Source organism: Nuphar pumila, chromosome 12, assembly GCF_984573655.1.
Source record: "Nuphar pumila chromosome 12, dmNupPumi1.hap1.1, whole genome shotgun sequence".
NCBI classification, from domain to species: domain Eukaryota; kingdom Viridiplantae; phylum Streptophyta; class Magnoliopsida; order Nymphaeales; family Nymphaeaceae; genus Nuphar; species Nuphar pumila.
The window spans coordinates 99,244,132-99,256,828 of NC_143260.1; the positions used below are offsets into that span (position 1 = coordinate 99,244,132).

General features: G+C 37.3%; 1 protein-coding gene across 1 annotated transcript; it reads left to right on the forward strand.

Moving 5' to 3' along the window:
* Nucleotides 1-2,156: 2,156 nt before the first annotated feature.
* On the forward strand, nt 2,157-12,697 carry LOC149821296 (ethylene receptor-like). Its single transcript, XM_089982276.1, has 6 exons — nt 2,157-2,238; nt 6,325-7,259; nt 11,179-11,547; nt 11,669-11,935; nt 12,093-12,220; nt 12,396-12,697. Exons 2-6 carry the CDS (start codon nt 6,354-6,356, stop codon nt 12,634-12,636), a joined length of 1,911 nt encoding a protein of 636 aa, XP_089838402.1. The 5' UTR covers nt 2,157-2,238; nt 6,325-6,353; the 3' UTR covers nt 12,637-12,697.

Here is a 12,697-nt window from a genome sequence, read left to right on the forward strand (position 1 = left end):
CCTTTGCCTATAAGGGCACTCTACTAGTAAGGGCTGATGCACCAAAGTAGTTGTTGCACCTTGATTAGGCCAAGTGCTCGTTGTGGCTATATACGCTCAACAGTCGATCCGTTGAGATTGTGGCATATGCATGATCATCTGAAATACTGTTATACAACAAGACTCGTAAGGGCCAGAGTGCCAGAGTTCGTTGTTCACCCGAAAGAGGTGAAATGCTTATGATAGCCGTAGATGCCGAGACTAGAGTCAAACATGCATATGAATAAAACTTAATTTAGCCATTACACAGTCTGACATAATCCGAATCAGATTCAGATTTGAAAGATGAATTCAATTAAAATCGAATCCAGATTTGACTAACTTAAAATCTAATATTTATACATTATTCAATTTGGATTTTTTCACATCCAGATCTTAGCAAGCTTTAAATTTGGACTCAAATGTGAAACTCAATAACGAAACTAGATCAGAATTTGGCTACCAAATTCAACAAATCAAATTCAGATTTGGGTCAGATATCAGATTGCATTCAACCTGCTAACATCCTTCGTCCCACCCAATCCCTACATGGCCAACTGGACCCATAAATTTAGACTAGTCCTTGGGTCCGAGAATGACATCCAATACCCATAGATCACCTTCTGAGAAAAATTTTGTGACACCCCGAAAATCTTGACCCAAAAAAATTGAAAATTTATGTTTCAAACTTTCGAACAACGAAAAAATGGGTTTTTATTACTTGAAGTTTGTATAGGATGATTCGGGAGAGTCACAGGTCGAGAAAATAGTTTTCAGAAATCAAAGTGTAAGCAAAGTTCTATAACAAAATATGCACACACACACATATAAGAGTTTCAACGGTTGTTTTATAACTTTAAAAGACTTAGGATTCAAAATAATAATACAAAAAGTATCATAGGCTCGTCCTAAGATCTTGAAAGTTGCTGCATTTGCCTTGTATCATCTTCTGTTCACTGCTCACCTTTAATTTTACAATAACAATGTCAAACTTGTGACAAGTAAAGGTATCTTATCAATTCAAAGTAAAAAACATAACATCTAATATTTATAATAAAGTGTTCATAAAACTAGAGAGTTTGACTTGTGGCATAACTTGACATGTTGTAGTGTGATTTTTGTTAAACTTGAGTTTTAATATTTAACTCTCACTGTGAGTACTCACAAAGAAAACTTTGAGTCAGCTGAGATCATGGGATAGTTTATTATGCTGTGTGTTTTAATACCCTGTATGACTAAGGTATGTGGTCCATCAAGGCTCTTGAGTGCCCAAGAGAATCAAACACATAAATAAAATACTTACTAAGAAAGAAAAACTCTCTGTCAAAGCTTGGCCTACCTTGAAGGAAGTAGGAGGTACAAACTCCAATGGATATTGTTGTTAATATGCTCTTCGAGTGATAATGACTCAACATCCCTAGCCATCAGAGATATAGAAATTGATCTACCGCAAATGAATCCTAAGTGGGTAGTTTTCATACTTATGTAGAAAGTTAAGGTGAAGTTTACATTTCAGCCAGGCTGAAATAAGTGATGTCAGTATCGACTCAACGATAAAAAATGACCTGATTCAGATTTGTTTTTAAATAAGTAAAAAAATGTTTAACATAAATTTTAATAATTTTAATATAATTTTAATATTTTTATGATACGTGTCAACTGTTGGTTAAAAGTTTGACCGATTCTGTAACGATTCCAGAGCCGATACCAATCTGACAATAGCGGCTGGGACAAAGGACAGGGGAGGGGTGGGAGGGCTTGAAAGGTAAGCGTAAGAAGGAAGGGGACACGTGTTCACTTTGGAACGAGCTACGATGCCCCCACTAACCTCAAGGATTGTACGATCACTGTAGAACCAACCTTACCCTCTTTCTTCCTTTGATTAAGATTTCGTCATTTCACCGGAAAAGCAAAAAGTGACTCTCTCTATCTATAAATATATATATATATATATATTTATTTATTTATTGGAAAGAGAAAAAATGAAAAAACTTTCCCATCTAAAGTTTCCACCAATAAGAGAAAAAAGTAAAACAAAAAATCTCTCTGGCTTAATAATAAAATGTGATAACTTTTGCCTAATTAAACACAACACCCTTTAAGTCCCAACATTAAATGGGAAACCTTAACCCCCAAACTCTCTCTCTCTTAAAAGAACCCTTCTAAATTTCCGGCTTAGGAATAGGACGACAAATGAGGAGATAAGCATGAAATCCGACGGTACGTAACTCCTCTTTCCGACGAATGTTTTGAGGTTCTGTTTTTTTTATTTTCCTTTTTTTTTGGGATCGGCTATTAGGTCTTCAGCTGCTTTCTACACTTTGTGTGGTCCTTAACTTTTATCCTTTACTCAGGCTCAAAACTTGGACGGATTTGTTCTTCTTTTCTTGTTGGATACTATTTTTCTTTTTCCATTTTTAAGGGATTTAATTAAACTTCTGTTTTTGACGATCGTTTGGTTGAAGAAAATAAGTAGGCGATCTTTTAGGGTCTTATTCTCATGATGGTCGTCTCTTTGATTCCTTTATAGGTTTCCCCAACTTGGACTAGATTAATTTCTTACGTTAATTTGTTTCTTTTTTCTTTTCATTTATTTGTTACTGTTAAAATTTCTCAAGGACGCCACTCTGTGGAATCACTGGTTTCCATTTTTTCTTCCTTTTTATTTCTTTTTCACATTTTTTGTTTCAGTTCTTCTACTTTTTTTAGTTAATTTCGTTGGGGTTTGAATTTTATACCATTAGAAGTAATAGGGGATTTATTCAGCTTTTAATATTCTTTATGAGCATGCTGGTTTTATTCAAGAGTTAGTTTTATTCTTTATTCTTTATTCTTTAATTGTGCATTTGTGTTAATTTGCTTCTCCTGAAAAGTGGTCTGAATTGGGGCATTGCATTGTGAGGGGCAATGCAATTTCCCTGTTTTCCCCACTTTTCTGGATATGTGTCTGCACCCACCAAATAGGGCTTAGATATGTAACTTCGTATCCAGAAATGTTGGATAAGTGGGATATCACTTGGTTGAAACACATTGCATTGCTCAGCTCGTCCCACTTTTCTGGATAAGTGGTGCCTCTGAAACCTGCGTAACGTAACAAAGATAATCTATAAAATCTGATAGTTTTCTTTTAATTTTTTGACCACCGCGTTTGGTAGCTTTATTAGAAGCATTAGTGCACGGGCAGTACAATCAAAGTTGACTTCATCTTTGTTGCGATTTGGTAGCTTCGTTAGAAGCATAAGAGTTACAGTTTTAAGTCGTCACGGGGATAGGCAAAGAACTCTTCATCTCTCTTGAGTGCCACCACTGCACGCATAAGTGAAACAGTTTTTAAGTCATTACGGGGATAGGCAAAGAACTCTTCATCTCTCTTTAGTGCCACCACTGAACGATACTTTAATGCCAATATTTTGGAAGAGAATTGGCAAAGAAGCCTTTTCCTTTCTTGAGTGCTGCCACTGGACGGTACTTTTACCATTAATGCTTTGCAAGAGAATTGGCAAAGAAGCCTTTTTCTTTCTTGAGTGCCGCCACTGGATGGTACTTTTAACGTTAATGCTTTGCAAGAGAAATGGCAAAAAAACTTTTTTCTTTCCTGAGTGCTGCTGCTGGACTATTGGTCTACTAGGAAGATCAGCATAAGAAGCTAGATGCAAAAAATATTAACCATCAAGATGGGAAATTGTGCCTGATATGATGGCAAATTGTGGTGCCCATCAAACCTTCAATGTCATGGAATGCATTCTAAACTTGCCATGCCTTGACCTGGGCTATGGGTGCTGTATCTCCCTTCTGGCCCCCAAATCTCACAGTATTTTGAAGCTGTACTTGTAATTTTTTCTTTTACTAAAACTTAAAATATGAACGACATATCAATATTCTGGAAAGGGCGTAGACTTGAGAATGTGACAACAATATTGCAATGTTTTAGAGAGATTCAGCGCTTCAAATTTTTGAAATATTCCATTTTGTCAATTATTAGTCCCTCAGATTTTACCAAGAGTAACCTTTTATCAGTGGTTCCTTCTTCAATTTGTTTTTAAATTCTCCTAAGAAAGACCCTCTGCCAATATCATTGCTATGACAATATTGGTGATTATGGTTCAGGTATAGCTACAAGCAGTTCAGTTTTTATGGTTAGCTTTCTTCTTTAGCTATGAAACAACAAAAGCACCTACCGGCCTTCTGAAGTCTACTAGATGGTTGAGAAGCCCGCTTTCTGGAAACTCGCTTCAGAAGCACAATACTCCTCGCTTCTGAAACTCGATGAGAAACTTGATTCTCCCACACTTCTGCAATGCTTTCCACATGCATCATCTATTATTTTTAAATGTTTTCTCACTCTACTTTTCATGTTTTTATGTGTTTTCTCTCTCACTTCACATTCACTTTCATGTGCTTTCTCTAAATTAGCAGTCATCTTTTTTAGATTTTGTTAAAAATTTAATTCTTACACTAAAAAATCATGAAATTTAAGAATAGTCACTTTTATTTTAGTTTTTATTTGCATTCTATTTTGGTTCCCATTCAGTTCTTATATTGTATTTTTTTATAAATTTCTTGCTTCCCGCTTCCTATACATTTTAAAATGCATCGCTTCTCACTTCCGCTTCCCATATCGTTTCCCGCCTTCGCTTCCTAATCTGGCAACCTTGGATAAAACCTAAGTCACACGGACTCGGCTAGGGAAGCGCCGCACCCGAGTCGACACGCTCCGACACGGGTGCGGCTTAGGACACGGCCCAGACTCGGCCCGGACTCGGTCAACGAATCGAGGCTGAGTCTGTTCTCGTTTTGGACTCGGTCAACGTTGACCGAGTTAAAAAATATCCATTTTTAGGGCAGACAACAAAAAAATGATCTTTTTATATATTTAACTATATATATATGTATATATATATATATATATATATATATATATATATATATATATATATATATATATATAGCATGAGTCTCAAACATAAGCCCCAGAAAAAAAAAATTGGGGGGGGGGGGCGCTGCCCCCCTACGGCCCCGCATTGGGAGGAGCCCCCGGACCCCCCTTTCTGCAAGGGCAAAAGTACAATTTGCAAAGTTTGTAAAAACACTCATGCTGGTGCCAAACTTTAGAGGACAATATCCACATATATCCACACACTGGATATATATTATATATATATATTTAAAAAAAAAAAATATATATATATATATATATATATACATATATATGCCGACCCCAATTGTTTTGGGATGAAGGCGTAATTGTTGTTGTATATATATATATATATATATATATATATATATATAGCCGTGTCCCCATATCCAAAATTTTTGAAATTGCGCCGCACTCGTGTCGCACCCGCACCCGCACCCATGTGACATAGGATAAAACTGAATAAAGTTTGATAGTGCCTTCCAAAACATATTTCCTAACCTTTTGAACTCTATTAGAAATTTGAAGGAGAAAATTAAAATAAAGAAAAGGTTATAAGGAATTTCTTGGGCCAGCGAAGTGTTGCTAACTCGTTCTATCCTCCAAATTGGGTTTCACCTAAATGCATTTTTACGAGAACAAGAGGAAAAAAAAAGGAAAAAGAAAAAGCTCATTGAGCATTTTTTTTCCCTATCTTGTTTTGATTTGAAGTATACCCTTGTTTAAAGCCCTAAGTTGGTCATTATTTACACTAAACTCTAACATGGTTTCATTGCTTCAATGAGTGTTTCAGGTTATTTTCTTGAACATCTATGGCACGTAACAATGTCAATTCGTTAAAACTTTCCTGCATAAATTAAAAAAACATGCAAATCTAAATAAAATCATGGTAAATGTAATCTATTTTATTTTAATTTAATGTGTTTATGTTTTTAACCTATTTCTTTTGTACTTTTAACTTTCTTTTTTTCTTTAAAATACCATGATTTTCCCCAAAACAACTTTTTAAAATTTTGCAAGATTTTCTTGGTGTGAAATACTTGAGAACAAGATTTGTGACTATGGAGAGGAATATGATACCTAAAGGTGGTTAATAGTTAATAGCAACAAATTGTGATGTATGAACACGGACATAAAACCTACATCTTAGAATTTTGGCCTTGTCGTTGCATCAAAGATCATTTAACATGTTTGCTATATGTAAGTCACATAGTTGAAAGCTTCATGATTTCCTGTGGATTACCAGCTGTTCCTTGCACGCAAGCATGAACACAATCATCATTCTTTCCTTCAGCATGTAAAATTAATTTTCCTTGCTTGATATTTTCTCTCCATTGCATTTACAACCATTAAACAGCACTAATTTTTATAAGGTTATTGGCTGTTCTCAGGAATATAGCATCGCGTACTTGATTACAAGATGGAGTTATGTGACTGTATTGATCCTCAATGGCCAGCGGATGGGCTATTGATGAAATATCAATATATATCGGACTTTTTTATTGCTCTTGCTTACTTCTCCATCCCTCTTGAGCTTATTTATTTTGTGAAAAAGTCAGCAGTTTTCCCATACAGATGGGTTCTGGTGCAGTTTGGTGCATTTATTGTTCTTTGTGGGGCAACTCATCTTATAAATTTGTGGACATTTACCATGCACTCAAAAATAGTGGCAATTGTAATGACAATTGCTAAAGCTCTTACTGCTATTGTGTCATGTGTAACAGCATTGATGCTTGTTCACATTATCCCTGATTTGTTAAGTGTGAAAACACGAGAATTATTTTTGAAGAACAAAGCTGCAGAGCTTGATAGAGAAATGGGCTTGATACGTACTCAGGAAGAAACAGGTCGACATGTGAGAATGCTTACTCATGAAATTAGAAGCACTCTTGATAGAGATACTATATTGAAGACCACTCTTGTTGAACTTGGTAGAACTTTGGCATTGGAAGAGTGTGCTCTATGGATGCCTTCACGAACAGGTTTAGACCTTCAGCTTTCTCATGCCCTTCGTTATCAGAATACAGTTGGATCAGTTGTGCACATTCAACATCCAGTTGTGAATCAAATCTTCACTAGTAATCGTGCTGTGAAAATTTCACCAATGTGTCCATTGGCTAGGGTCAGACCACTTACAGGGAGATACATGCCAGGGGAGGTTGTGGCAGTGCGTGTGCCACTTTTACATCTGTCAAATTTTCAAATAAATGACTGGCCTGATTTTTCCACAAGACGCTATGCTTTAATGGTTCTGATGCTCCCTTCAGACAGTGCAAGACAGTGGCATGTCCACGAACTGGAGCTTGTTGAAGTGGTTGCTGACCAGGTTAGTTTCAGGCATTTTTGGTTTATACTTCAATGGCATGCCATATTTCAAATCTTCTGAGTTTATGACACATCTTTTATGGTTGGTTCATGGACACCCTTAATTTTGTTAATGTTTTGATGAATAGAATGACACAACTGTCAAAACCACCATCTTATTTGCTGAACGGAAGGCTAAATCTGTCAATTTTAATAGCTAACAGAGTTAGGTGAATAGAAAGTAACTCAGGCAGTCACCTTAGAATTTTCTTAAAAAGTTAGGCGTTTATCTTATATATTTGAAACCCGAGGCATTTAAACGTGAAGTTTCCATATGTTAGGCACCTATATATAGATTACCCTAATTATCCTAATAATAATAAATAAGCCTGGGAATCAAGAAGCATCAGGTGAACTGGGGATAAATGTTGATAGTAGAAGCATATCTGATGAGTAGGCTCACAAAGCAGTGGTGTAATCCCTCCAATAGGTTACACACCTTTACATTTTTTAGCTGATTGATTGTCTAATTCACTTAAGATATATTGGTCTGCAGCCTTTTTGCTTTTCTGCATAGCTGCAGATAGCTTTGTATATGACCATGGAACAGTTCAAACATCGGGTCCAACAGGCATGTGGCTTGATACTCTGCCCATGTAACTTGCAAACAGTCCACACTCTACAATTTCTGTATCTGTCAAGAAGCTGAATTCCTTCAATCTCTGAAGATAATTTTTGGCTGTGCAAACCGAAGGAAAGTTGACCATTTGTAGCATTAAATGACTAAAACAAGTGGACTTACTCTCTACCATATCTATGTGTTGTCACATTCTCTTCATCTGACTAATGTGATGTTTTGAGAATTGAAAGGTTTTTGGGATTGAGTTTAAGTCTTGCAGATATTCTACTTTGGATTCTTTAATGTGTTTTTTCTAAGAATGTTATTCTTAAAATAAAAAAGCAAACAGAATTCTTGTTTTTCTCCAAACACATTCACTTTGTGAATCTGTTAAAATACCTTGTTGATGTTGTCTTTATTTTAGAACAATTTTCATGAAGAAAATTTGCTTGTGTTTCTTGTGGTTGTGGTCATCAATTGACAGCAAACACTTAGCTGGTGTTTTCTGTCATTTAGACTGGGTAAAATCTTCTGTGCTGCAGAGGTCTTTGATCTATAGATTTCTCTTTATGTTTATTTTTTCATCTGTACTTGTGAAGGGTAAGTGGTTGCTACCTGCTAGTGCTATGTTGGAACCCCTTGCATTTCCTCATGCTGGTTCTTGTTTGTCAGGGATGCGTAGAAAGTTACTTACCGAATCTGTATGCTCTGGTTTTCATTTATGTTTTCATTTTTATGTTATAATTGGATTCTGTTTCTTTAAAAAACAATGCATCCTGTAACTTTTCCTTATTGACATTCTTAATCAAGCCTACATTAGCACAATGAATGTGAAAAACTGTGCAGTAACTGGTAAATGAGGTTTTTAGTTCTAGAGATGCATCATGTGTCACTATTGTAGCACAATTAGGGTGCTGAAGGCGAGTAATCATGGATGCCAGGAATTGTTGTTATAGCAAGTCTTATGGACCTATTTTGATTTTTTTCTTGTTTAATGGTGGAATAAAATTTGAAACCCCTCTGGATTGCCCATGGCTGGTTGGCATGCTGGGCCACCACCTACCAGAGTAGTAGCCATTGAGGCCATCATTTTGTCATATCAACTGCACTTCAAGTGACTTACTTTGTCATGGTATGATAGGCTTATTTGTGGATGCTTGTTCATGGATTCAATTTGGTGATATCAGAAAGTTTGTACTTTTATTATGTATATATTTTTGTTTCTTCCCATGTAAAACTGTTTGATCCATCCATTTGAAATCTAACCATGAATCCAATTTCTCAGAACAGGTTGAATACAGATCTAAAATAGTATTAGCCTAAATGTGTCATTTTAGCATGCGACTATGGATTTGTGGTCCCACCTGTTGATTGACTCTCTGCTTAGGATGTAGGGCATCGCCTAACTGTAGATGCATTTTGTTTTGTGCTCATACTTCACCTCTATGTCACATAGGTGTGGGTGCGGCAACGCGGCAATTTAAAAAAACTTGGGTGCGGGGGTACGAGAGGGTATATATATTTCATGCTTTTTAAATTCCATTAAAGAAGGTAGAGGCTTCACAGGACCACCTCTTTCATACACTCACAAAGGCAACTTTTTTAGCATTTAAACAACATTGAGAATACAAGCATATACAATCTCAACCACCAAAATAAAGGCATTACCAAACCCTTTTTTTTGGTAATATAGTCAAGCTGGGTTATAGCCCCGTTTAGGATCCAACCCAAGACCCCTTCGGTTAGGATAGCTTAACTGTAATTAGTCAATCTATCATATTTGAAACCCTATTACCGAACTTAAGGTTACAAATGTGCCAGACATTCCTGATGGCCCATCCTGTTCTGAGATAAGTTCAAGTAGCTACACAAGGATGTAGCAGAATGGATCAAACCTAAGAGGCATTTTAGGCTTCCGTAGAGTGGTTTTGAAAGAGCTTAGGTCATCTTGTATAGAACCCCAATCTAGGTTAACCTTAGCCTCCTGTCCGGAGTCCTTAACCATAATACCTACTTGGGTATCTTTGGCAAGGATAGACCAAGACTGCTAACAACAGTAAATTGCTATTTGGCATTCCCTAGAGACTGGGTGTGTGACATGAAACCAACTAGATGTGATTAAGCAACAAAGGTTACGACATAATAAAACATGATTGGATTAGGAATACATGGCAACAACCAATAATGATTAGTAACATAAATATTCTCATGTGATGATCATACATATCTTACAGTTTCCAGAATAGGTGGTTCATCACTAAATTAACAGGCTTCTCATATGGAATAACAGTGGATATTGGTTGGACATAGCTTTAAGATATATCAAGGAGACAACAGGCATGTATATTGATATCACAAGAACAAATACACTATGTTGGGCATAACCAACAAAGTTGCACTAAACAAGAGACTAATCTCAGCCACCCCCTTCCGGCATGCCTCAGGAAGAAGAGGAGGTTGGGAAGAGAGGGAGAGATATGCAGAGGGGACAGAGAGAGAGAGAGGCGGGGCGGGGTTTTAGCCGAGAAGAGCGAGAGAGACGGGGGGGAGAGAGAGATTGAGAGAGAGACATACCTGCAGTCGCCGCGCTGGAGGAGATGGGCTGGGTTGGAGAGGACTCAGAGGAGAAGGGGAGGCGTCGGGGGCTAAATTTTTTTGCCATAATCCCTCGCCCAGCCCCCATTTCATAGTAATTTTTTTTCGAGTCCAAATTTGGACTGTTATGACCCTAGGTGCGTTGACCGCACCCAAGGTTGGCTTGACCGAACCGGGTGCCGCACCTGCACCTGCACCTGCACCCGAGTCGCGTCGCGTCACGTCAACGCGGGTGCGGCACCCTGCTGGCCGAATCCCTGTGACATAGCTTCACCTATGACACCACTTGTCTATGCTACCATGAATGGCTTTTGAGTTTATTCATTTTTGTTGGGACAACTGCTCTTTTAGCATGTGAGACCGCAACCATGGGTTCAAGGCTTCAAGCCCTATAACTAGCTTACCTCAAAGATTTTTATTTTTGTGGTGCCTAACCAGATGGAACTGAACTTTTGACCTGATAGTTTCACAGTGTAATAATAATGAATTATTTCAAAGATTCTTAGCATTTTGGACAACAATGTACTAGTTGTATGAATTTATAGTCGATAATTACATAATTCTTGACTGCTTTCAGTTCTTTTTTAAATGCATTAATCATGATTTTCTGTTGTTTTTTGTTTAATTGTGGACATGATATCCTTTATTGGTGAAAGTTTTGATCAGTAAGCATTCTATTGTTTTCTTTTTCATTTTTTTTTCTGTTCTCTTTTTTTCATTGGTTCAGGTTGCAGTAGCACTTTCCCATGCTGCAATTTTAGAAGAATCAATGCGTGCCAGGGATCAGCTCATGGAGCAAAATGTTGCACTGGATTCGGCACGTAGGGAGGCAGAAATGGCTATCCGTGCTCGGAATGATTTTTTGGCTGTTATGAACCATGAAATGCGAACTCCTATGCATGCAATCATTGCTTTGTCTTCTTTACTTCTAGAAACTGAACTCACTCCAGAACAGCGTTTGATGGTGGAGACCATTCTCAAGAGTAGCAATCTTTTGGCGACACTTGTAAATGATGTTTTGGACCTTTCAAGACTTGAAGATGGAAGCCTTGAACTTGAGATTGAAACGTTCAACCTTCATTCTAGTTTCAGAGAGGTACTTTTTTGGTTATCAATTATGTAGGCCTATGGGTTTGGACTTTAGATTTGAGTTTTGCTTTTTATGTAGGCAAGCATCTATAAAATCTAAATGTCTTGTTTTCTGATACCTATTGCAGGTTGTTAATCTGATAAAGCCCATTGCTTCTGTGAAAAAATTGTCAGTGTCATTGAGTTTGGCTTCAGATTTGCCAGAAAATGCTGTTGGTGATGAGAAACGCCTTATGCAGATTCTTCTGAATGTTGTTGGTAATTCAGTCAAGTTTTCAAAGGAAGGAAGCATCTCTGTTGCAGCTGGTATTGCAAAACTAGAATCTTTAAAAGATGCACGGTTTCCTGATCTTCATCCTGTGTTAAGTGATCATCACTTCTATATGCGAGTGCAGGTTGATGAACAGTGTTAACTTCACACTAAAATTTTATTTGATTACCCCGAATGTGTGTGTGTGTGTGTGTGTGTGTGTGTGTGTGTGTGTGTGTGTGTGTGTGTGTGTGTGTGTGTGTGTGTGTACCTGACAAAGTGGTGACTGTATATCACTACAGGTTAAGGATTCTGGTACAGGAATTAGTCTTCAGGATATTCCAAATTTGTTCAACAAGTTTGCACAGTCTCATAACTCGGCAAGTAGAAATTCTTGTGGCACAGGGCTCGGGCTTGCCATCTGTAAAAGGTATTGCCAGTTGAACTTGGTGCTCTTGACATAGTAAACTGTTCAAATTTGGATGGAGATAATTAACTTCGTTTGCTTACTGAGGCTTCCATGCTCCTTATTGTCTAATGATTTCTGTTTGTTGAATTCAAGTTGATTGGATGTATAACACTCATTTTCAAAATGCTGCAATCAGGTTTGTAAATTTGATGGGAGGACACATTTGGCTTGAGAGTGAGGGTTTGGGAAAGGGGTCTACTGCTATCTTCTTTGTAAAATTGGGGATCCCTGATCATTCAAATGAGTGTATGTCACAATTTGTCTCTACAATGCGGTCAAATTATGTCCGGTCAGATAATTCTGGAGTGCAACTTCTTGGAACAGGCAACAGTGGGTTAGTGGTTTCCACAAAACCTCGGTATGAAATAAATGTATAAGTATATTATTATTTGGAATTTTCTACATGGAATATCTAAATCCCCTTTCTGGGTGTTGATG